This window comes from Mangifera indica, chromosome 18 (assembly GCF_011075055.1).
Source record: "Mangifera indica cultivar Alphonso chromosome 18, CATAS_Mindica_2.1, whole genome shotgun sequence".
NCBI lineage: Eukaryota > Viridiplantae > Streptophyta > Magnoliopsida > Sapindales > Anacardiaceae > Mangifera > Mangifera indica.
In genome coordinates, this window is record NC_058154.1 from 10231204 (window position 1) to 10257017 (window position 25814).

At 33.1% G+C, this 25814-nt stretch overlaps 2 protein-coding genes across 3 annotated transcripts; both read right to left on the minus strand.

The window, feature by feature from the left end:
- Positions 1-3312: 3312 nt before the first annotated feature.
- LOC123202033 lies at positions 3313-12590 on the minus strand. Its single transcript, XM_044617751.1, has 6 exons — positions 11068-12590; positions 9507-9647; positions 7674-9435; positions 6409-6644; positions 4777-5633; positions 3313-4687 (listed from the first exon to the last, which is right to left on the minus strand). Exons 1-6 carry the CDS (start codon positions 12442-12444, stop codon positions 3502-3504), a joined length of 5559 nt encoding a protein of 1852 aa, XP_044473686.1. The 5' UTR covers positions 12445-12590; the 3' UTR covers positions 3313-3501.
- A 3779-nt stretch (positions 12591-16369) lies between these two features.
- Positions 16370-25768, minus strand: LOC123202422 (uncharacterized exonuclease domain-containing protein At3g15140-like). 2 transcript variants are annotated; one of them, XR_006498961.1, is made up of 7 exons: positions 25408-25768; positions 24126-24328; positions 23454-23534; positions 17695-17820; positions 17469-17601; positions 16662-16990; positions 16370-16553 (listed from the first exon to the last, which is right to left on the minus strand). XR_006498961.1 is itself a non-coding variant. In XM_044618360.1 (6 exons), exons 1-6 carry the CDS (start codon positions 25627-25629, stop codon positions 16796-16798), a joined length of 960 nt encoding a protein of 319 aa, XP_044474295.1. In that variant the 5' UTR covers positions 25630-25768; the 3' UTR covers positions 16370-16795. The 2 variants fall into 2 exon arrangements, 1 of the variants encoding a protein (XP_044474295.1); XM_044618360.1 differs by having other exon boundaries at positions 16370-16990.
- Between the last annotated feature and the right edge of the window lie 46 nt (positions 25769-25814).

The following is a 25814-nucleotide window of genomic DNA, read 5'->3' on the forward strand; positions in this document are numbered from 1 at the left end:
AAGGAAGTACTGTCAACTATTAGATATGCAAAGGTAAAAGAACTACGTAGACTTTAGATTTCTTCTAAACCCCAAGAAGATACGTAGAAAGCTTAATTGAAAAATTAATTCCAATCCTATTCTTTTAATTTTCAATTATTGTAATTAATAATTAAAAAAAATTAAATCAAGATCATGTATTAAAATTGACGGTTCAATGTCATTTCGAATTGAAACCGTTGGTTCTGAACTGGGGCCATGAACCGAAAACGTCGATTCTGAACCGTGGATGAACCATCCTATTACGGTTTCGTTTAGGGTCCTTATTTTTTCAAACCGTGAACCGTCGGTCATGAACCGTGGCCAGGTCTAATCCCCCTCCTTGGGAAAGAATAACAATGGTAGTGTATTTTTCAAAATGTGATTGCTTAAGTTTTGCTTTGTCAAGTTGCGAAATAGGCCTCTTTGTTTGCCTCGTGTATATATGCGCATTGTTGAACACCACATGCCACATTTTCGAAAGGTCAAAGGACTATTTCCCACCCAAATATGCTATTATCTTAAAGTTTCCTCCATTAACTTTGAAAATCTCATTTACCTACTCATGAATGGTTAAAATTAACGAAGTCGTAACCCTTTAAAATTTTATTTCTTCTCTCCCCCTCAACCCTTAAAACTAACCATTTTTCCTTAAGCCAAGTTTTATTCCCTAGGGTTTAGCTTTCAATCTCCGATGCCAAATCCCATAAGAAGACGTCTAGGAAGACGAGGCCATCGTTTTCGTCTGGGAAGATGAAAGAGCTTCATCTCCCGACAAAGCTTTTCAACTTTCCAGACCAGATTTTGATCTACCAGCATTTCAGAGGAGAAAAGAGAAACCGTTAGAGCATGATGATGCCTTGGAAAGCTTCGTCATTTGCGATGGCATCGAATTTGGCACCGGGGATTGAAAGCTAAACCTTAAGGGGGGGGGGGGGGAATATTATTTTTTAAAACTTGGCCTATGGGGAAATGGTTAGTTTTTAGGGGTTGGAGGGAAAACCTAGATTAAATTTTAATTTATTTTTAATATTATAGATAAAATGAAGATTTTGCCTTTTTTAAACCGTTAATTTTAATAGCTCATGGGTGGGTAAATGAGATTTTCATAATTAACGGTGAAAAGTTGAGATTACAACATACTTTGGGTGGGAAATAGTCCTTTGGCCTTTTAGAAAATATTTTACACGTTATGGTTAGAATATTACGAGTATGAGTTATCACCGGATATTGTAAATACATAAGAATTATCTTGTCCCTAAAGCCAGTCTAGACTCATTAGTACATAGGGATGCTACACCCTTAAGACATAGATGGGGTTTCAAAATGCCTAACATACTTGCGGTGAGGAGTGTTTCTGTTAGTGTATGTCCTAGAAATTATTTGCGTTGTTAGTTGTAGGTACTTTATTTGAATAATTTATTAATAAAAAATAATTATTTTTTTTATATACATAAACTGTTTTCTTTATTTTGCAATAATATGAAGTATATGTATGAATTGTCTGAATGATTCATTTAATATAAATTGAATCATTGAATTATTCCCTATAGATATGATATAACTAAGATAATTATATCACATAGTAGACATATTAAATATCTCCGTTGAATGTCATGGATGATATTAGTGCGGATGATCATGATGGTCATGTCATTAGGGTGTTAGTATGGATTAACAGTTAGAGAATCATTTTTCGAATATGACTAATAACGATAAATCACATGCTCATTAAATCATAGTCAATGACTTATCGTAAGATCGCAGTAGTGTACAAAGTAATCTTTTGACCTAAGACATTATGATCAGATCTGATACGAATATATATATGTAGAGAGAGAGAGAAGAGAGAGAGAGATTAACCACATTTCGTAAGACAAACCATACTGGTCATGTGTTATTTGTATGTAGAGAAAAATGATGGTCAAGATGAAATCCATTACTAGGAAAGTATTAGGTTCTAAATATTCGTTGATTCGATTCGGATCTGAGTTTTGAAGTGAACATTGATAAATATTAGAAATCAAATCTTTAGCCGAAGTATAATATAAGTCATATAAATGATGTTCATTATGACACATTCTAAATATTTAAATCGATAATTTGTAAAAAGTTAAAATTAGGATTTTGACAATCCATGAGTCTGAAATCGATCTAGATTGAATAACAGAATGAATATTATCTACATGGAACATACGATTGGAGATTTTAGGTTCGATGAAGTATTTATTTATCATGGTTTAAATGTTATGACACACTGTTAGATGTTTACCATAGTCATTGAGTTTTTAGATACACTTTTGAATTGTCTAAAAAGGGACTCACGACTATACTATGAAACCCACCCTAAAGGATCATACCGATAAATCAAGCTTACGAGAGGAAAATTAATTATCCAAGGTTGGTTAGCACATTTCGAAGGATAATAAGAATAATATAAAATATTATATGTGTGTAAAGATAACATCTTACAAGTTAATGTGTTAGTGAGATGAAATTAATATGGTTAAATATACATATATATGTGTGTGTGTATGTGTGTGTGTGACAAATCTTAACATTTTGGTACGTCAAAATAAAATTTTAGAAAACTATAACTTTCAACCATTATAAAAGAATGAAGTTAATTTATTATAAAAAAGGAGTTATCCATTTTAAACTAAAATTTTCTACTAAAATTGTAAAACTCTCTCCTCTCTCTTTATCTCATAACAATGGATAATCTTTTGACTTGGTGATGAACTTTCTTTGGAACTCTTGTAAGTGAGAGACTCATTTTATTATCTTATATCCATATAAGAGACAAAAGAATAGATAAAATTCATACCATTTCTTCCTTTTGTAAATACATATTTTGAGTCTTTCTCTCTTGACACATTTATTTTACATCTATTTTTTCACCCAATCTTTTAATATCATACCTCGAATATCAATCATTAATCTCCTAACATGGGTTACACTTTTTGCATAAAGGCGAATGATATCAACCTGGTGTCAATTAAGACTTGAACATCAAACTCCAATTATCTTGACCACTTAGGTGAAGCATTAAATATGAACGTAACGAACCATTTGCGCCAGACACTGTATGACGAGACTTTCAAGTAGTCTACATGTCAGCAATTTCATTGCATTCGATAGACTCTTTGATAAGGGGCTTGAATGGGGAACTTAGTGGAAATACATTCCAGAAATTCTGAATTATTTTGAACATCGCCTCTTGTACAAGCAAATCCATTTAGATAGATTAACAACAGTGGAAATTCTGCTTCTAAACGTTTAACCCCAAAAGAATAATATAAGCATTTCAGCCATTTGAAATAGAGATTGATAATATGATCCTTATATACAGAGGTAACAAGAACATTAAACAATTCTCCATCTATAAAGCAATAACCTCAAAAAGATACTTACATAGTGCAGGTTAGTGCCTTTCCAGAAAGGGTCAAAACTTCGAGAAAAAATCTCGGAAAACTAACAAAATCAATCCCCCGGCTGCCTCATCGTTACTATCGACTTCATAAGTGAACAAAGGCACAATTTCTCAAATGTGCAGTGAAAAGAAACATCAGGGTTAGAATCTGAAGGAACCAGGACACCTTCTCTGAATACAAATTTTGGATCAAACCTGTGTTGGGTATTTGCTTCAGTTATACTTTCACCTCCAGAGTGACAACTGCATTCCATTGCTGCAACTAAATTATTTCCTGAACTCTCACAATGACATCTATTCAGTGCTGGATATTCCGAAAAATTTTCAGGATTTCCTTGCCTCAGGTTGTCATAGAGAGCATTATCACTACTGTCGGTAACTTTTCTAACTAATGAAAGAAGATCCACAGATAATGATGCAACAACATCATGAACATCCTCTACAGTCCATTTGCTCCCATTCGATCCCAATGTATGAATAAGGATTTTCTGCATCAAATCATGTAGTGCGTGTAGGCATTCAAAGCAAACATGATATGAACACATGATCCCAGAGTGCACAGCGAGACTGGGTGTTTCACTGGAACATAAGTCGACGCTGATGGTATGTTCACTAGTACCAGGCTTACCATCATCAGATGTGGTTTTGATCTCTGTCTCAGACAAGCCACTAACGTGATCACTAGGTTTCTGGGAATAAGATAAATTGGTAACACCCAACTCACCAGAACAGTTGGGACCATTCTCTGAAAGGATAACGGGTTCTTTGAAAGCAAATCCATTGGAATGTCTCAAAGACTCAGAATCCATATCAATAACTGCATGATTCAAAGTTCCTTCTGACTCACATGGTCCAAGTTTACTTCCATTCTGTTCATTTAACATTTTATCAACTGATTGATCAACAACAGAATCATGAAGATTTGTATTCAAGGAAGTATCAGGAAGAACAATATGCTCTGCAGAACCCTGTTCCAAAATCCCAGTGCTGCCAGCAGGATCAGGATGTGTAGAATCATTATGTCCATTGTTCAAGCTAAGAGAATCAATGTGTTCAACCTCAAACCCCAGAGACCTAACTTCAGTGACTTCTGGTTCATGTGAGCTTTTATTAGAAACATTTAGCTTACATTCGTCACTTTGAATAGAATTATCCACACGGGCGTGACTTTTATCTGGACAACCCCCAATTTCAAGCCTAGGGTTTGCCACTTTTATCTGAGCATCCGATTCTAAACTGAAAAATTTTAAATGCTTATTGTTAGAGACATGAATTAGCAAACAAAAATGGAATCACAAACATATAATGATAATAGCAAATAATACCTCTGCAAGGAATATGCCCAGCTATTAACCACATCTTCCAGATAAGCCACTTGTGATAAAAGACGAACATATCGATACCTATCTTTCCCAGCTTGAACTTTTGCATTAATCTCTCCAACTATGAGTTCAAGAACCCTCCGCACATCTGAGCAAACTTCTGTAAGTGATGCATATACTCCTCTATATGCCATTAAACCAACAGCTATGAGGCCCCTTACCAAACCAGAATTATCTTTCCTATTGATATTGCTGGAGCCAGAAGCAACAGTGACTGTTTCCACTGAATCATTAGGACGAATAATACAGGAATTGAATGGCCATCCCTTCCAAGGTCCATTTATGTCTGCACAAGGACCGTCTTTTAACTTTGATGTGAACCAACAAAGCTCAGCAAAATGAGGATACCGCAGAATTTGATAGCCAAAAGTAGATATAGCTACCAGCAAGCTTGACCTTCCCTTCAAAATTTTATTGTTGGGTGGTGGCACTTTCACAGAAGAATTGTCAGGAAATTCTGTTCTATCCTTGTGTTCATTGGCTAAACCATGATCTGTACTGTGAAGTTCTGTATCTGTACAGACTTCTGTGAAACCATGAGTTTTGTGCTCTTTGCAATAATTTATATGGGTATGAGTTCTTTGATGAACCAACTGAACAACCAGTTGAATTATATCCCTTGATAACTCTGTTGCAGATAGATTGATAACAGTATCAGATTTGAAATTCTCACCAAGCTCTACAGAAAACCCGCGTACTGAGTGCTCCAAGGGAATTGGAAGATTATGATTTGATGAATGACTCCCAAAAAACTGCCTCACTCTTGGTGGGAGTGAAGTACATGGAATTTCTGAAGTAGCCTGTTGATACAAAAAGGAATTCTAATTTGAGCAACCAGAGTTAAGAACATAAGACACTGCAATAGGGAAAAGTTTGAAAAATAATCAACATGTTAATCATAAGATCATAGCTAAAAGGAGACTTAGTACTGCCAATATAGTGCAACTTATGTCTTGGTTATGAGATTATAGTCAAATAAGGTAGCATCATTGTCCAAACAGTTCACTTTTCTTTTTTCCCTTTTTGCTTTACTAAGAAATAGTCAAATCAAGCCACAGGTTAACACTTTCTAATCAGTCAGATAATAGACAGATGAACACTTCATGCACATGCTCCCAATACATTTTATTTCTCAATTTCTAAGCAGTATTGCAAAAGAGCTAAATAACCAAAATAATAGTGGTCATTTAACCTACCAAACAATCCTTTCTTTTCATGCAAACCCAGAAATATTTTCATAATTCAATATTTCCATTGTAAAGAGAGTTATCTTATATATTATTGTGAATAGAACTATATGAAACAGATAATTGGATTAAAAAAAACATATGAAAGTTGATGCATTATACCAAAAATTATGGTCATACAGATTACGTAGCGTCCAAATGATTGCTTTTTTAACATAATTTGATGCATCAAGAACTAAATTTTAGTCGTAATATTTACATTTGCACCAGCAATTGTCAAAAATATTGGTGGAAAGAACCCAATAGGCTTAATCGTTCCCCAAATATACATGTATAATAACAAGGAAAATATCATAAAGGATAGACAAGGAATAAATTGCACTTGTACCAGAATCATCACAGTCGTAGTCACACTTAAAGATTCCACCTGCTCAACAAATGAGCTCCAGGCATGAGAGGGACCCTGAAAATCCATGCTCTCCGCTAAAGAAGATTCATTGCTCGAAGAAGGTGGACTGTTTGTCAAAGAAGAATCAATCCCATTTACTTGCTGAAGCGTCTCTATAGCCCACAAATCAATTCTGGGCATGAATACTAAGCATGACCCCACACTAGAACATTTCACTGCCACAAAAATACATAAAATGAGAATTTTAAACCAATCAAACACGAGCACTATATTTACAGCACATTATTTGATTAGTAGTGAAGCTTTAAGCTTAAACACGTGTAATTTACAAAGAACATACTGCTTATGCACACATCGGGATTAATTAAAATATCGTACTGAAGGGATTAACTACAATATCCATACTCTTTGCTCAAGCCAAGTTGAAATTTCAGAAAGTATACATTGAACAGCAATTAGGATCGAAAAGGCTAATAGCATTAGGTCATAAACATCAACAAATCAAGCAAGTCTGGAAAGGGCAGCAAAGCAAAAGGTAATCTCTAGCATTCATTCAAATGTAGACCAAAACATCACCTTTATAGATTTTTTCAATTATTTGTTATAAATTTTGAGAAACATTTGCTACTATTGGCAGTAGTTTTCAAACCTCCCATACATCATATGAACCATAGTAGCTTGATTCTAGAACCAAGGCCTTGAAGAATAAAGGTGATACCACATATATGTCTGTAATATGAGAACTCTAGCAAAGTATGAGAACCATGTACATGCAAACCTCAAGTATTGTGTGTAGCGTGTACTTGCTTTAATGATTGCAAACTGAATAAATGCATTTCTCCGATTATCCTTGTCAGTGCACCCTAACCTAGGTTTATCTGTGGCCTAAAAAAAAATCAGCCACCTCTGACGATTACATATCTTTTTTTTCATTTTTTTTATTACTTTAAAAGATTCATAACTACACACAACCGTAACTTAACGTAACCTAGTCCCCACCCTCAGGGACACCCAGAGAGTTAACAATATATTACCCAGTATTGAAAAATTCTAGAAAAGATTCTTGGTATGAGATCAAAAAAACCCTAGAAAGATTTGATGAGGTAATCACAAGACCAGGAAGAAAACTGTAATCGATCCTCAAAAAGTAAATAATCTTGAATACCATGTCTCTGAAACACTAAAGCATGATCATCAACAAAACAGCGATAGATAAAACAGAAGTTAAAGAAAGGGAACTATACTTAATAGCCGTGTTAAACCCTGCACCAAATCATCATGTCCTTCTTGACAAATTGTAGCCAAATCAACCTTCTGAATTTCCACATTTCCAACAAAACAATGAAGAAGACATGCAGCAAGGTGCCTCTGGCCAGATCTTGGACTTCCAGAGATCAAGATCCGAAATCCAGATTTCTTCTTTGACGCAAAAGATATATTTCTAAAAAAACTTGTGTGCTTACCGCAACCATGCATTATAGCAGGTTCGTAATTAGCATCGCCATTGCTTGTATCACCAGCACAAGCATCAAAACCAGCAAATGTAACCGCTCCAGTTACAACACCGGCCTGTGAGAGACTTCTCTCTACATCCTTTGCTACATCTGCTTCTTGAAGAAAATCATCAACAAACGACCACCAATGATCACTTGGAATATTTTTCTTATCCAAAGCTGAAACAATTGAACTTTTAACCATTGTTGCAGCTTTAGTAAGAGGAGAAGGCAGCCACAGCCGCTCATCTAGATAAAGTGAAACAAGCAAGGTGGATAATGGTTGCAACAGACAAGGAATTAGGTGGGTGGAAAGAGGAGAGGATACTAAATCATAAGCAGCAATTCCTGCTTCTCTACGTGAGCATGGTGGCGGGGAACATGACAAAGCTTCCAACCAATCCCTCTCCTCCACGGCAAAGGAAGGAAGAGGAACACGTTTAGCACCAGAACCTTTATCTGCGGCAGCAGACAATATTTCTTGGAGAGGGAAATTCCTTTTCAAAGCAACAATAGCTGCTTGAGTACAAAGAGCCTGCAAATCTGCACCAGCAAAGCCGGTAGTTCTACTGGCAATCCACTTAAGCAATGATCCAGCGATTGGTTTAGGCCACCTTTGTGTGTGAAGTGCAAGAATAGCAGCACGGTCCTTCATTGATGGCAGCGGAAAATAAATCTCCCTATCAAATCTACCAGGCCTCCTTAATGCTGGATCAATAGCTTCAGGACGATTTGTTGCACCTATCACTACCACTGAACCTCGAGATTTTAAACCATCCATTAAAGCAAGCAATGTGGACACAACCGAACTATGAGTCTGATCCTGCTGCCTTGTTCGCTGAGGTGCCAATCCATCTATTTCATCAAAGAATATTATAGAAGGCTGACATTTCTCAGCAACTTGAAACAAAAGTCTTAGCTGACGCTCAGCATCACCAACATATTTTCCTAAGCAATCTGCACCCTTCCGGGCAAAATATGCTATCCGTTTATCACCACGAGCACATGAGCCAATCAATGCCCGTACCACCAGGGTTTTACCTGTTCCAGGGTAACCATGCAAAAGAATGCCTCTAGGAGGAGTAAGCCCCAGATTATCAAAGAACTCAGGATATAAAAGAGGCAAAATGACAACTTCCTTCATACAACGAATGACATCTTGAAGCCCAGCAACAGATTCCCAACCCTCATATAGTTTTCCACCGTCAGAGTCTGGACCACCAATATAGACAGGTGCAATTCTTAACAAATCTCGATGGAGTCTCTTGCTCTCACGCTTTAAGAACTCTTCATCCTCGCCACAGTTCTCCAACCATTTTTCTTCCGCTTCAACATCTTTTCGCCAGGCATCATTTGACAACTTCCTTATTTCCAACTTCATTTTTCTAGCTTTCAATTTTTTTATCCTGGCTAAATATTTATTACCATGAGGTTGAAAGAGATGCCGATGATCTGTACAGGCTATGAGAAATTTCCGATGATCAAAGATGCAACCATTAGCTCGTGCACAGGGCTGTCCAATTATAAAATGTCAAAAGCAAGAAAATGAAGCTAAAAAGTCAAAAGAGCAAATCAAACACCAACCAAGTGGTAAGTTTTTGGACACCGATCAACACGACATCCAATAGTTGCACCAGGCCTCCCACAGCGGGTGCATTTTAGGGCTCTTCCCCTGCAGAGAGCAGCCCTTACATTTTTTAAGCATCCCAGACCAGCAAAATAGACCTGCAAATATGAATCAACATGCATGGAAACTTACTGAGTGAAAGTGATTGTTGACTTCTGGCAATAAATCTAAAAAGCCATCTTAGCAAAATCAAAATAAATGGAAAAAATTTTGGCATGTGAGTAAAATAAATTTTATTTGGCAATCAAGTGCTAAAGATTGTTGCTTACTTCCAACACATATGTTCCAACACACAGCAAGACTAGAGTGGTGTAATGTGGAGCCCTAATGATGTTATAAACACATAAAATTGGTACACATACACACAGGAGATAATCACAGAGATCACCTAGAGCAGAAACCTAGCAATTTTAAACCAGACAATGTATATTACTTCCATTAATTAAGAGCAGACAACTGTATAAATACAACTAGCTAAATTGTAAACAATGTTACAAGTTCACGAAATGTTCATCCAAAGAAAACAAAGTACATGGAACTAGTCCCTTCTATGCAGAAGCAAAAACTGCCACGACCATCAACTTTTTATGATCCTGCTAATGTTTTTGATGTCCCTCAACTTCATCCAAACAGGAGTGCAGAAATAAAACAGTTGAGAAGTTGAAGGAAAACCTCCAGTTCCTACCCATGATCCTAGTATAAGTGAAAGATTTTTCATTATAACCGTGATGTAAATGGCATGGGATTAAGTATGAAAGCTAAAAAGATGGGATGAACAAAACATTAATCCAAACCCCTGAATGATAATTCAGGCAAAAGCTTTTAGGCTGCACTTCAGCATTTTGATCTGAAATTGCTTTGTTTAATCAAAATGAAATTTGGAAGATAACTAATTGAGAAATTTCAGTGCTCTTTCATAATTTCTTTTTGCAAGACCAAGCCAAAGTTCTATTGTTTATAATAAGATAGTTAATGCCTATGACTGGTTAAAAATGATGAAATCATGCAATTTGTGCAACACATTGATAGGGTTGCTTAAAGTTCCAAACTGAGTTAAGTCCAAATATCTTTCTAGGATGCCAATGAGTGCTCAGATATGAACTTTCTTAAATATTAAACACACACTACATTTCCATACACAAACAATAGAAAGAATTACCATCATCAAAAGATAAAGCATTTTCAATGTCAAGCAAGCTCAAACGCCATAATTCTTTACAGATATAACAAAACTAGTATATGGTTAATCTGTACAAGCAATAGGCGCTTGCATAATACAATGCATCAGAGAAGACTTCCAACAAGTATTTATGTAAATCATATCCTTGAACTCAGCAGAATTGAAAAGAAGAAAAGAGAAGTACGAATGTAAAAATGCACAGATATTTAGTTTTTTCCGCGTGCTGGGCAGACAGCCAAAGATTAATCTCTAAAATAAGCAGATATATATAATACTCATCCAAGCAAAACATAAAAGAATAAAAGAATAAAAAATAAACTTGATCAAAAAGGCTGCACCTCTGGACTCCAAACAGCACAGTGTTGATGAACCCAGATTCCAGCAATACCATAACGATCATTTATAGGGCCCAAGAGACGGCCAAGCCACCCAGGTTCATCACCAAATCCATCCCATAAATCATAGTTAGGCTCCTCTGAAGCTGAAGACCCACTGTAGGCCTCATTTTCACTCTCACCCACATCTTGTATCAACCTCTTTGGAGGCTTACCATCATTCCCACAACCACATAAACCACACCGTCTCCCCTGTTTAATGCGTGGCCTGCCAAGTGTAACGTTTGAACCACAGTTGATCTTATCCACCATTGCTGCATTCACACCTTCAGAAGGCTTTTCCTCAAGACTCACAGGACAGCCATCCTTTTGATCATCACTCCTTCCATCTTCCACGTCATTTTTTATATTTCCAACATCTTCTCCAGCATCTTGCTGATCTTCTCCTTCTTCTCCACCATCCATATGCTTCCCTTCCTTATTACTCTGCCTCATTGCTTCCACTACATCCTCTTGTTCAACATTAATGCAATCCTCTTTTAATTCCTTGTCACTCAATACTTCCCTCTCCTCTTTCTCAAAAACTTCTTCAGCATTACCCTCCACTCTTTCCATCTCATCTTCACCAACCATTCCACTCTCCAAAGCTGGCATACTCTCCTCACCCTTGTTGCTCACCACTTCCACTTCCTCATCCCTTCCACTCTCCTCTTTCATCCCGCTTGTCTCTGTCTCTGTCTCTGTCTCCTTCTCAGGCATTTCTTCTTCCTTTTCACTCTTTTCCTCTTCCTTCTCACTCATTTCGACTTCATCCCGTAAACTACTCTCCCCCAAGTTGCCTCTCCTCTTATATACCATCAACAAGTCCTCATTTTCCACTTCTTTATGCATACTCACTCCACTCACCACAGCCTCCTCAGCCATTTCCCCAAAGTGTTCCCTTTGGCCACTCAGCTCACCACTTTCCTTATTCCTCACTCCAAACCTCACATTCTTCCCTCTTGACCTCAACCTTGTCCCCCAAACCCCTGGTATCACCAATTTCTCAGTCTCCTCTTTACCCCTCCTTAAACTACTATCTAACCTCTTATTAACACTTGGACTAACATTTCTATCAACTCTACGCCTCTTTTTAACAGGTGGGGGCGACAAATCAAGCAATACTGGAGCCCGTCTCACCCGAGAGCTTCTACGAGGCTCCAAATTGAGCACGGACGTTCCAGGCGCCTCCTCTTCATCATCACCTTCATTTGATTCAATATGATTCCTATTATACTCCTTTTCACATATTGCGTCCAGCCTCTTGTGCTTCTTACGAAGCCGAGGCCCAGACAGATTACTATCCCTTCTCTTCGAAACAGACGCCGGTGATAATTGCATCACAAAATATACAGATATTGTTGTGCTTTATATAAATCAATAACAGTATCAATGAATTTATCTTTTCTATCTATACACTAATAAGTTTATCTAAAATCTTGAAATCTATGCAACTGGGTATCGATCGATATCGATTGTTGGGCAAATGGGGGATGATTACAATACCTGAAAATTAGTCAGACGAGCATTCAAATGAAGATTTGACACGGTGAGTCACCTGTTTGGCAGAGTTGAAGTGGACCTATATGATAGTGACATGAAAACCAATATCAAACGAAACGAAACAAAACAAAACCCTAGAAATCGATTGAGTTTTGTGTTTTGAATTTGTTTGTGCTCCAAGATTTTTTCTGGGTCTTCATGAATCATGAATAATATTTACTCGAAGAGTTTTAGCCAAACTAGGGCTATTACTATACGCTTCGGTTTCCTCTATATATATATTTTTTTTTCCTAAACGTCTCTTTTCGGGGTTTAACACCACGCGCATTAGAGAGGGTGTAGATTATAAACAAAATGTTTTAATTTTTTAAAAATTAGAAGACCAGTTAATTCAAATAACTTTTTTAAATCAATTTTTAATCAGTTAAATACCAGTTCAGGAATATAAATATAAATAATATTTTATATATATTTTTAATATATAATTTAAATATATAAATGATATATTATAATATGATTAAAGTTTTTTTTATAATTAAAAACTTTTATCAAACTTTATCGGACAAACAAACCTCGAGGTGTAATAGTTTTTTTTTTAGCAATACTATGTGTATCTATTTTTGGTACACAATTTATGTACACAGTGATGTGTCATCATGTAATTAGCTGATTTTAAAACATGTATCATCATATGATAAAGAAACATCTATCACATAATAACATCTTATCTGTGTATACAAATTATGTACCAAAAATAGGTATACATAGTTTTATTGTTTTTTTTATAATCAATTGGAGAATCTTGCCCAATTTTGTTAGACAAGCAAACACTGAGATATAATGATTAAACTCATAACTACTTTACTGAATACATCAAAATTTCGTTTTATACAATTTTACCATTTGATCCTGAATTAATCATTTCAAGATTTTTTCAAATGAAAAAATTACTCGAACTCTAACCTTTCACAATGGGTTATTTCTCTCAATCACTCAAGCTAAACCTTAAGATCATATAATTAAATATTATTTTATTTTTAATTAAAAATTATTTAATCATATAATGATATATTATATGTGTATTTAAATTATATATTAAAAATATATAAACATAATTTTATTATATAAATATACTATTAACAAATTCAACTTTTATATAATTATAGAATTCAAAACATTCTTTAACTATTCACATTTTATAAAGCTTTAGAATTGAGATTGATTGGTGATAATAATAAGAATAATATTAATAATAAATATCAATTAGGCGGGTGAAAGCACGCGCTACAGAGGATTTGAGGGAGGGTTTCAATGAAAGCAAATATATATGAATGAATTTGTGAAATTTTCCAAGTTCCATTCCGAATTTCCAACCAAAACGTTGCCGCCAAATATGTGTTCTGTATCATCAACACCAAAGCCAACGGCTCTTTAATTACAAATGTGGCTGAATCCTACCCTGTTTCGGTTAGGGGTGGTCAAAATTATATGATAACCGAATTAAATTAATTTTTAAATTGAAAACCAAACTAAAAAATAGATTATTCAAAAAATCGATTTGAATATCGGTTCAAAAATATATAAAAACTAAATTTTTGGTTTGGTTACCGGTTTACCTAATTTTCAAAATCAGTTAACCGAACCAAACTGGTTTTTAAAAAATCGAATAAAAATTTAATAAAATATTAATAGAATATTGAATAAATTTTAAAAAATAATAAAATATGATAATTTTTTAAAATTCGGTTCAAAAATCAGTTAACCAAAAATTCGGTTCGATTAATTGATATTTTTGGTTTGGTTCAAAATCGGTTAATCTTTAAATCGGTTCGGTTTCGATTCATGATTTTTTTCAAACCAAAATTTCGGTTCGGTTCAAAAAATGGACAAAGCAGTTCGGTTAATCGGTTTTGAACACCCCTAGTTTTGGTCATGTTACAACATGATTTGAATCAAATTCGTGCGATAATTCGATTTAAATTCAATGCAAATTATTTTTTAATAATTTTATTAAAGTTAAAAGACTTACTTTCTCTCAAAATTCATTGTATTTTTAAATTAATATCTGTTAGGTATTAAAAATCTGAATATCCATTGATGACTAATTAAAATTAATAAAACTAGTTAAGTTCCAAAAATAAAATCGTTATTTCATTAATAATATATTAAAAAATAATAAAACATTATTTGTTTCCCTTTTAGGTTTAGAAAACAATAATTTTTTTTTAGAATTAAATTTTGAAATATTATATTTTCCTCCCTAAGATTTTCTTATTTTTCTCCCTCCTTTTTTTGTTGTAATCACTAGTCGACTTCTCTCTCCTTCCCTTTTTCTAGTGTCGATAACCAAACAAAGAATATTCTCCTCACCGGATAAAGACAACTTGTAGTTGTCCAATGACGAGGACATTCTTCACCAGGTTACCAACATTAGAAAAAGAAAGGAAGGAGAGAGAAACTGACTAATGATAACGATGAAAAAGAGAAAAAAAAATGAAATTCTAAAAGAAAAAATATAATATTTCAAGGTTTAATCTTGAAAAAAATTATTAGGTTTTTAAATTTAAGAGAAAAATAAATAGCATTAACTAGTTTCGTTAATTTTAATACCCACAAATAAATATTTAAATTTTTAATAATTAACATATACTAATTTGATAATACAATAAACTTTGAATGGGAATAAATCATTTATCCTTTTATTAAACTAATTATTATAAATTTGAATCGAGCTTAAATTACCTAGATATAAACTCCATTCAACTCAAATTTATCCATAATTACAAACCCGTGAATTCTTTTTCAATTTTACAATTACTTATTTTTATTTTTATAATATAATTATAAAATTACATTATTCTTGGTATCAGAAATCAAATAAAAATTCAAAGTGATTAATTGTCATGCCCTACTTCTCATCATGAAGAAGAAATACTAAATTATATACAATTTCAAACTCCAAAATTATTTGATTTTGGCTTAATTATAATCTCACTTGAATGTACAAGAAATCAACATATTTTTACATTTAGCAATGGGAGAATTATATTTCAATTTGAATTTTCTATTTAAATATATTTAGCACAATTTATTCACAAGACAGAAGTATTTCATTATATAATTCCATTATAGATGAATTCTAGAGTTCAATAATTAATTTTTTTTAATTAAATAAAAATCAAATCTTAAGGTCATAAAGAAATCCACACAGTCCACAAAAAGAAATAGTCTTCTCCTTATCAATCTTAACTTTTTCTTTGCATAAATTTATAGAACAGTTTATAAAAAAATAATGAAAAGAACATAGATGAGAGAAATAGAAGCTAAGTTTCTTCATCATCAATCGAGAGATTGCACAACAGATAAATACGAAGATCGGATTTTGTGTCTTAGAAGTTCTAGTTTATCCCCAAAACACTATACTTAATAAGTAATATAGAGGATAATCTGCTTATCATCACCACATTAGATATTTAAATATTATCAAGGTAATCTTAATTTTATTACAGTTTTACCCTTATTAATTTTTTAAGACTAAAATAACTTTATTTTCAATTAATATAACAAGTAATAGTAAAAATATTTTAGAATAATTATACTTAAAAATATTTAATTAAAATAATATTTTAATATTATTTTTATTATATCCAACTAAACAAAATAATAATTTATACCTAATAATGTAAGTTATTTTTGTAATAATATTTTATTTTGATCATAAAATATTACCTTAATCAAACACACTCTGAAAGGTAATAGGATATTGACAAAATACACAACTAAAAATCTAATCTAACATAGGAAAAGACTTAGTGCAGCCACAAAAACCAAATAATAACAGTAAACCAACATTGCAACAGAAAAAGGAAAAACCTGACTGAAGATATGGGGGGTAAAATATAACTTCAATCTTTACCTATTCTTTTCGCCATGTTCTGTTGCCCTGGCTGCATTTGCAGAGCAGAAAAGGAGAAGCTCATCAAAATGGGAATAGTTTAAGACTTTGACTAAGTAATTTTTGGAGTTTCCAAAAAACTAAAGCATCAAGATCTGACCTGGAAGAGAAGGATCATGACTGTAGAAATCAAATAAATACAATGACAAATTATCGTTTCTGCATATTTTAATCTGCAAATACAGGTCTATCCCAAAAATAATGGACTAAGCTTAAGCAACTTCCTTTTTGTTATCAAATTCGATCCTTGTATAAAAACTCAACTTCTTGAGAACCAGGATTCCTCCATGCGGTAATCTGCATAAGTGCACCATCAGCAAGCATACGTTGCAAAACTCTGGCTATGTTCTTTGTGTCATCAATCCCCAGATGATGACTTCCAAACACGGGCATTTGGCGGTTTTTCATCATTCCCATCATCCCTGAGGCCTGTCCTCCATAATTGAGCAAGCATATGAAATAATAAGATAATTTTGCCAATATGCTGAAAAAAATTTACAGAACATTTTAATTGTGTTGATGAAAAACCTGACTCAACCTCATCATTGATCAGCTCATTAGTGCTTTAAGTTTGGGTTTGGGATAGATTGAAAAAGTAGACCGAGGTCATGTTGAGAAGTTTGGTGTCAATTCTTTGACATCAAACTTATTTAAATCTTGGATAAATGCTCAAAATTCTCGGCTTGTTTAATACCATATGTAAACTGTACAAAACCAAATTGATCACTAAGCCCAAACTGAGTTGCACCCAGAGAAAGTAAACTCCCCACCACCCCACACCCCACCCCCAATAAAAAAGAAAAGATATTGTTAAGCCATAAAATTTTAGTCCATGGTTGAACATAAAGGAGGAAATGACAGAGTAAATTCACAAAAATCTGAAAGCTCAATACATGTGTGTGCATACCTCACTTTTTTTAGTCTTGTAAAAGTTATAAAAGGCATCTTTCAGGTTGATCCACTCCATGAAATATGGAGGAAGCTTAATATTTGAGACTTTGCATTGATCAGGGACCTTTGTCTTCAAATCCCAATTTCCACTAAAAACCAACAGAGGAAAATTAATTTAGTGAGCCGGACATTTCCAACAAGTAGAGGCTATCTCATGGAGCTCCTTGTGGAAGGAAACTCACCAAGTCACAAATGCCGCTCGATGAAGACAACCATCTAGTTCTTTCCCCCACAAGTGATGTTGAGTCAACCAAGCTTCAAATTGCTCAAGAACTTCATTAAATGGGATAGCTGTGTCATGCCAAACGCTGCAGATATATAGTTGTTAAATAAATTTGCCACCAAAGCGGTAAAGATATATTGGGAAAGGGATATTACAATCCATGCTGATTTTTCAATTTCAAAAGGCTAGAAGCAGTAGAGAGTGTGCAATCTGTTAGGACTGATGTTTTTGTTACCTGCAGGAGCAAAAATTGAGAAGACAGGTGGCAAAACAAGGAAAGGAGCACCACCAAACACAAGGCAAGAAATGGGCAGGCAGTTAAGAAAGCGAGAACATCAAAGAAGTGAGAGAGCAGTGAGGGGAGGCAAGAAGAAAAATCAGAAAAGAATTGAGAGGGAACTGAAAAAGGGAGGCCTTGGCCTCAGGGAGAACTGAAAAATCAGATTATTTTTCCTTGTTCTTATTCTATTTCCCTCTGTCTATATTTTTATTCATTTGGTTGTTGTTGGTTGAGTGCACTGTGGATTGAATATATACATGTACACACACACACACATTTATTTGAATCTAGCCATTCATGGAATTGTTGCAGAATTGTTTGAGTCTGTTGTTGGATTGTTTGTTAATATTAGGAAGTTCTTGAGTAATATGTGCATGTTGATAACATGATCAAATAAAAATTAGGAAAATTACAATTTTTAGCCTTATTTTAATCCGTGTATACATATATACCACTCATTTCAAAACTTAAACAAATATATCATAACAGTAATCTACTTCCCCAAAATACACCTTTTGAAATGGCCCATGCAGAGATTCTCTCTTTTTCTCTACAACTTTTTTTCTCTTCTTCCTCATCTTTCAAGTGATAAAGGAATCATGTAGAGAGATTATCTCTCTTTTTCTCTGCAACTTTGGAATTGTACTATAAAAAATAGATTAAATGTTTCAGAATAGAGTCAATGTTTCAAAAACAAAAAAAGGAAAGAAAAAACTGAAAAGTGAAACGGATTTCAGATTAAAAATTCTTCGAAGTAAGGATATAAAAAAAAAGAGCAATTCACCAAAACTTAACATATCCACTTTATACATGAAAGAAATGAGATCATTTAATAGGATTTAACTTAAAAAAATAAATGATTGGTATTTAACTGGAAAAAAAATAATACTGAAAAATAAAAAACGGTTAAAAGGGGTTGACGGACGCCAACCCTTCAATTGAAAAGGTTGGCCTCGACCAACCTTTTCAAATAAAAAGGGTTAGCGTGGGTTGGCCACACGCCAACCCAGTTAAAATTAAAGGGTTGGCGTACTTGAAAAAAAAAGGGTTGGCGTTGACTTGTCGTTAACGTCAAGTCAACCCCTTTTTTACTATTATAAATAATTTTTTTGACATGAAATATATTATATTATATTTTCATCAGTCTTAGAATTCTCACAAATAACCATAAAATATATTATATCAACATAGAGTTCAACATTTTCATAATTCAAAGAGGTTCAATACCATAACATGTTAATAAATTAACAAATATGCACGAAAATAAATTTGGATATGAAATTCAATGATTATGACCAACTTCTGAACTATCCTTGGTTTGAGATTTGTACGATTTAAAATATGACATCTTAATAATCAAACGCTCTCCATATTTATAGGGATTCGATCTCCATCAATCATATTGAAAAAATACATTTTCTCTATCTCTAACAATATTAGGAGTAACTTTATCCAAGATAAAGTTATTATAATGCTTGCGATAGCCTACATGCTCGCACTTCGTTGATTTGGGAAAATAAAGAGAGATATTGATTTTCTTATATTCATTACAATTCTGCGTTCTTCAGCAAGTTATAATTCATCCACACATTATCAATAATTCTTGAATTTCTTATCCCGAACAAGATTAGAAATTATTGAAGTCCAATAATCTAATAATGGTCTTAGTAATTCAGATATCCTCTCATTTTTAGTTAGTTTTATGCCCTTGTCTTTTAAATCATAATATCTTTCATGCATGACACCAAGGTGAGTGAAAAAGTTATGCACTAGGTTCATCTTATAGTTCAGATAGTACTCCTTAGTCAACATGTTCACCCTACATATGTCAACAAACAGACAATAATAAATTATACATGCATAACAATATAAATATTTACTCTAAACAAAATATATATTTATTTAAATATAAACAAATTAAGTCAAAATAAAAAATTTTGGCTTAATGAAAAATAAAGGGGTTGTCGCCAACCCCTTTTTAATAAAAGTTAAGGGGTTGGCGTCAACCCTTAAATTTTTTTAAAAACCCAACCCCTTTTTTTTCTCTACACAGTTTTTTTTCTAAATAGGGATTGGCGACGCCAACCCTTTTATTTTTAAGAAAGGGGTCGCCAACCCCTTCAATTTACATTAAGGGATTGGAACCCCCCTCCCAAAGTAATTTTCCCAGGCAAAACCAGTTTCTTACATTTTTTTCATTTTTAAAATTACAACAATTGGCTAATTAACAATATTGTTAAAATTGTAATATTTTGATTTACTTAATTGAATTCTGATATAATTAAATTAAATTAATTTAAGCAGAATTTAAATTGAATTAATTTTGATACGATACAACACATTTATGCTTCTGTTTTATAAAAAACCCACCTGTTGTCCTGCCGTTATTTCGCCTCTGCAAATCCAACAAGTTTCGTCAGTCGATTGCTCACTGAATTTTTTTTTGTGCAAAGTATAGATTTCTCTCTCTTTTATGGTATGTTTAAGATAAATGTGTTATATATATATATATTGAAGTATTTTTTGCATATTCAACATCAAATACTTCATTCTTTGCATATAAAGTGGTAAAAATGTTTAGAGTCTACATTTTTTACACTCTAAATATTTTTACCGCTTTATAGGATAGGATGTCTAAATTGCCTTATCTTCAACCTTGAGAAACCAAAACTAAGTTTTCAGTATTACTTACTTTTAATGCACTGTAGAGAGAAAAAATGTATAGATATTTAGTATCAATATTTAAAACAAGATTTATATTTATGTGTTAAATAAGATCAAGTGAATTTTAAATTGTTGAGTTTAAATTTTTTATATTAAATGTATAAATATTGTAAACTCAATTGATCTTAACAACCGAAATTTTTAAAGCAGCACATGAAAGGATAATTCAAGAAACCACCCATGAAAAGCATGCACTGAAGTACTTGGTGTTGAATATGCAAAGAATACATCAATATATATATATATATATATATATATATATATATATCTGAAGAATCAAAACAAAAATGAATTGCAAAATCTTACAGAAAAAAATTTGCAGAAGCATGAGGGTATAATTTTTATTGCAGAATCTTGCAGAGAATTATTAGTGCAATAGTATTCACGTGATTCATCTTTAGCACACATATATATATATATAGAGTACATCTATCTTAAACATACCATAAAAGAGAGAGAGATCTATACTTTGCGCGAAAAAAAATTCAGTGAGCAATCGACGGACGAAACTTGTTGGATTTGCAAAAGCGAAATAACAGCAAGATAACAAGTGAGTTTTTTATAAAACAGAAGCATAATTGTATTGTATCGTATCAAAATTAATTCAATTTAAATTCTACTTAAATTAATTTAATTTAATTCTATCAGAATTCAATTAAGTAAATCAAAATATTGTCAAATATTATAATTTTAACAATATTGTTAATTACTCAATTGTTGTAATTGTAAAAATGAAAAAAATGTTAAGAAACTGATTTTGGCTGGAAAAATTACTTTGAGAGGAGAATTTCAATCCTTTGCTGTAAGTTGAAAGAGTTGGCGTTTTTTAAAATATTTTTTAAAAAAAGCCAACCCTTTTTTTTTTAAATTTAGGGGTTGATGCGAACCCTTTAACTTTTATAAAAAGGGGTTGGCGGCAACCCTTTTATTTTTCATTAAGCCAAAATTTTTTATTTTGACTTAATTTATTTATATTTTGTTTAGAACAAATATTTATATTATTATGCATATATAATTTATTATTATCTATTTATTAGTCATATATAGAATGAACATGTTGACTAAGAACTACTATTTGAACTATAAGATGAATCCAGTGCATAACCTTTTCACTCATCTTGGTGTCATGCATGAAAGATATTATGATTTAAAAGACAAGGACATAAAATTAACTAAAAATGAGAGGATCTCTGGATTACTAAAGTCATTACTAGATTATTAGACTTCAATAATTTCTAATCTTATCCGAAATAAGAAATTCAAGAATTATTGGTAATGTGTAGATGAATTACAGCTCGCTGAAGAACGCAAAATTGTAATGAATATAAAAAAATCAACATCTCTTTCTATTTTCCCAAATCAATGAAGTGCAATACGTGTAGGCTATCGCACGCATTATAATAACTTTATCTTGAATAAAATTACTCCTAATATCGTTAGAGATAGAGAAAATATTTTTTTCTCAATCTGATTGGTGGAGATCGAATCCCTATAAATATGGAGAGCGTTTGATTATCAAGATGTCTTGTTTTAAATCGTACAAATCTCAACCCAAGGATAATTCAGAAGTTGGTCATAGTCATTGAATTTCATATCCAAATTTATTTTCGTGCGTATTTATTCATTTATTAATATGTTATGATATTGAACCTTTTTGAATTATGAAAATGTTAAACTCTATGTTGATATAATATAATATATTTTATGGATATTTGTGAAAATTCTAAAACTGATGAAAATATAATATAATATATTTCATGTCCAAAAAATTATTCATAATAGTAAAAAAATGTTGGCTTAGCGTTAACACCACGCCAACCCTTTTTATTTTAAATTAGCGAGTAAGGGTTGGCATTAGCGAGTAAGGGTTGGCGTCGCCAACCCTTTAATTTTAACTGGTTTGGCGTGTGACCAACCCACGCCAACCCTTTTTATTTTAAAAGGTTGACCAAGGCCAACCTTTTTAATTGAAGGGTTAGCTTGGCGTTACGTCAACCCTTTTTAACCTTTTTTTTATTTTTCAGTATTGTTTTTTTTCTAGTTAAATACCAATCCTTTATTTTTTTTAGTTAAATCCTACTAAATGATCTTTTTCGATCGTCATTTCTTTCAGGTATAAAGTGAATGTGATTGAGTTTTGGTGGGTTGCTCTTTTTTTTTATATCTTTACCTCGAAAAATTCTCAATCTGAAATTCGTTTCACTTTTCAGTTATTTCCTTCCTTCTTTTGTTTTTAAAACATTGACTCTATTCTGAAGTATTTATTCTATTTTTTACAATACAGTTCCAAAGTTGCAGAGAAGAAGAGAGAGAATCTCTCTGCATGATTCCTTTATCACTTGAAAGATGAGGAAGAAGAGAAAAAAAATTACAGAGAAAAAGAGAAAATCTCTGCATGGATCATTTCAAGAGGGATATTTTGGGGAAGTAGATTACTGTTGTGGTATATTTGTTTAAGTTTTAAAATGAGTAGTATATATGTATACACAGATTAAAATAAAGCTAAAAATTTCAATTTTCCTAAAAATTATAGGTAGAAGAGTACACCAACAGAAAATTCAGAGACAGTGCAGCATTGCCTAGACTCCATTTAGCATTCCAAAATTGAGACAATAGAGGACATACCATCATAACAGGGACAAGAGATACTAAATATAGCATTATAAAATTCAATTTATCCAAATCATATCGAGAACAAAGAACTAGATGCATACCGATCAACTCCAAATTTTCCATATTTCCCTTCGATGTATTTGTTTATATGTTGCTCACTCATTTTTGAGGGCCTCACAAACCTGTTGATCAAAACTTATATTTATTTATTCTCCAAGTATGAAATGTCATAAATCATCTAAAGCCAATAAAAGAATAAAGGGAAAGGTTAAACATACAGAAATGGCAAGCCTGTATGATCATGCTCCTTGGACAGAAATATTAAGGAAGATAACTCTAATTATTTTTAAGCCCTACTCAAATCAAAGTGATTATCTCAAATAATAAAACACAGGCAACATAAGAAAAAAATAAACATCTAGACGTCCGAACAAGTCAATTTCTTTCTAAAAACAAAACAATGATTGCTAGATAAGCTTTATGCTAGTCATGATATATTTTTATGTTCTACGATTATAGATAATCCAAACTGGTCTCATCCTCTAGCTGAAAAAAGTTATTATAGATTCTCACCTTAGAAGCACCTGAATATGCATCCTCTCACAATTGAAAATTCCATATAACTCTAAGGCCATTGACAATGAACAATGGAAAGACAGAATGATACAAGTAAAAGATGCCAGAGAAACATGCGTTGACACAATTAACCAACAAGAGAGTGCAGAAGATAACAACATCCCACAAAAACATGTCAAGAGGAAAAAGAGAAAAACCTGTGGAAGAAATCTACAAAGCCCATGGTTTTTGCATCTATCATCAGGACAGGAAATTCAAGAATTTCAATTTTCCCCTCCAAATCAAGCACCAAGAAATAATCTAAATCCTGAGAGCACTTGCATTGAGAGGCAGCAGCTTTTACTTTAAGTTCCCTAGAGATATCATGATTAAACTTCTCAAGGTGCGTAGTATCATCCATCTAAAATGCAAAGTAACTCCAGTTATAAACCACATTTTACAATTTAGCATCAAATAAGAGGAAAACAAAGCTGAAAAACTACTATAGAAACAATGTTAAGAAAAACAGATGATTGTAAGTTACTAAGGCAAGTTACTATCCTTCACTTCTATAACCCATTGTATTAGAACAATATGCAAGTCAAGTATATTGATGCCAGTGATCGTTGAAGGTTGCCAAAACAGTCTGGTTTGATGAAGTTGAAGAGTTGAGCTGAGGTTGAAGTAAAGAAAGAGAAAGATTTGCTTTAACAATTCAAATTAGAGAGACACAGAGAGATTCATACATTAGGCAACAAAGACTACTTTTCATTTCTTCTTCCCTGCTTTTAAGCCACCTAGACACTGCATAACGGTCACTCAACTTTCACAATTCTATTCCAAAAAAACAACACCATATCAACTCATCTTTTACAATTAAAAGAAATTAAAAATGACATCATTCAACTTATTACTTATATAATTCAATTGGAACAACACAACTCTGCAGTTCTTTGGATTAAATGACACAGCTGCACTGCTCATCTTCTTCTAAAAATATCAATCCTTCTCGCCACCACATAGTTCAGTCTGTATCATATACAAAATGGCTAGTTTGATTAAATTAAAAATTTAATGGGAAAAAAAAACTAATGAAGAATTTAAATTAAATTTTTTTTTTCAATACCCAAAAATCCCTCATCCTCCCCTACATGGTTGCTTATAGTTCTAAACTGGGGTTACTTCCAGACACTATACCCTTCATAGCCAGAAAACTTATGGGAAATATAGCAAACCAAAGACGTGAACGAAGGGATTGGAGCCCTGTCTCTCACTATATATGAAATTCACTGTAAAACATTTTTGTAAATTCATGTATCCAAGAGTGTGAATCTAAGTTGAAACAAAAGCAGGAACAAGGTCCCAAATTTCATTGAAACAATTGATCGAACACGTATCATGCACAATAAAAATTCCCAAAACAGTACAAAAGCAACCAGCAAGCCACCAAATTTAGCCTTATCTTCGTTATTATTAAATGTGTGAATGTGAAGATGTTACCATGGTACACTTCCCCTGAGTGAAGTACAAACACAGCGGTTTCCATCGGGCGCCTGCTTTCTTCTTCTCAGTTACAAGATGAAGAGACGATGATGTTGGGACCGAAGAGCACATGTAATTGGCGCAACTGAGAGTACGGACACCGGCTATAGGCAGAGGGAGAAAGCTAGCCAAACGAAGAGGAGAAAGTCCGGTAGAGTGGAGAACCTTAAGAAACGACATTGTCGTTTCTAGATTTGAAGTAAACGGCTTCGTCTTTTGGGGTTGAGGGTTTTTTCATAAGCAGGGAATTTCAATTGTATTTCTTTCTTTTTCTCTCCCCTTTTTTATTTCCCTCTCTTTCAATCAAGATTTAGGTATATTGGATTTGCAGCTGGTGTGTTTGAAAAATGTTGATATATATCAAT

Coding starts and splice junctions, on each gene's coding strand:
- LOC123202033 (XM_044617751.1), bottom strand. CDS start 12,444: ATGCAATTATCACCGGCGTCTGTTTCGAAGAGAAGGGATAGTAATCTG. Junction 5,634..6,408: donor CTACGACTGTGATGATTCTG/GTACAAGTGCAA, acceptor TTGTATCAACAG/GCTACTTCAGAAATTCCATG. Junction 4,688..4,776: donor TGGGCATATTCCTTGCAGAG/GTATTATTTGCT, acceptor AAAATTTTTCAG/TTTAGAATCGGATGCTCAGA.
- LOC123202422 (XM_044618360.1), bottom strand. CDS start 25,629: ATGTCGTTTCTTAAGGTTCTCCACTCTACCGGACTTTCTCCTCTTCGT. Junction 24,329..25,407: donor CTCAGGGGAAGTGTACCATG/GTAACATCTTCA, acceptor TTTGCATTTTAG/ATGGATGATACTACGCACCT. Junction 23,535..24,125: donor TTTGTAGATTTCTTCCACAG/GTTTTTCTCTTT, acceptor TTTGATCAACAG/GTTTGTGAGGCCCTCAAAAA.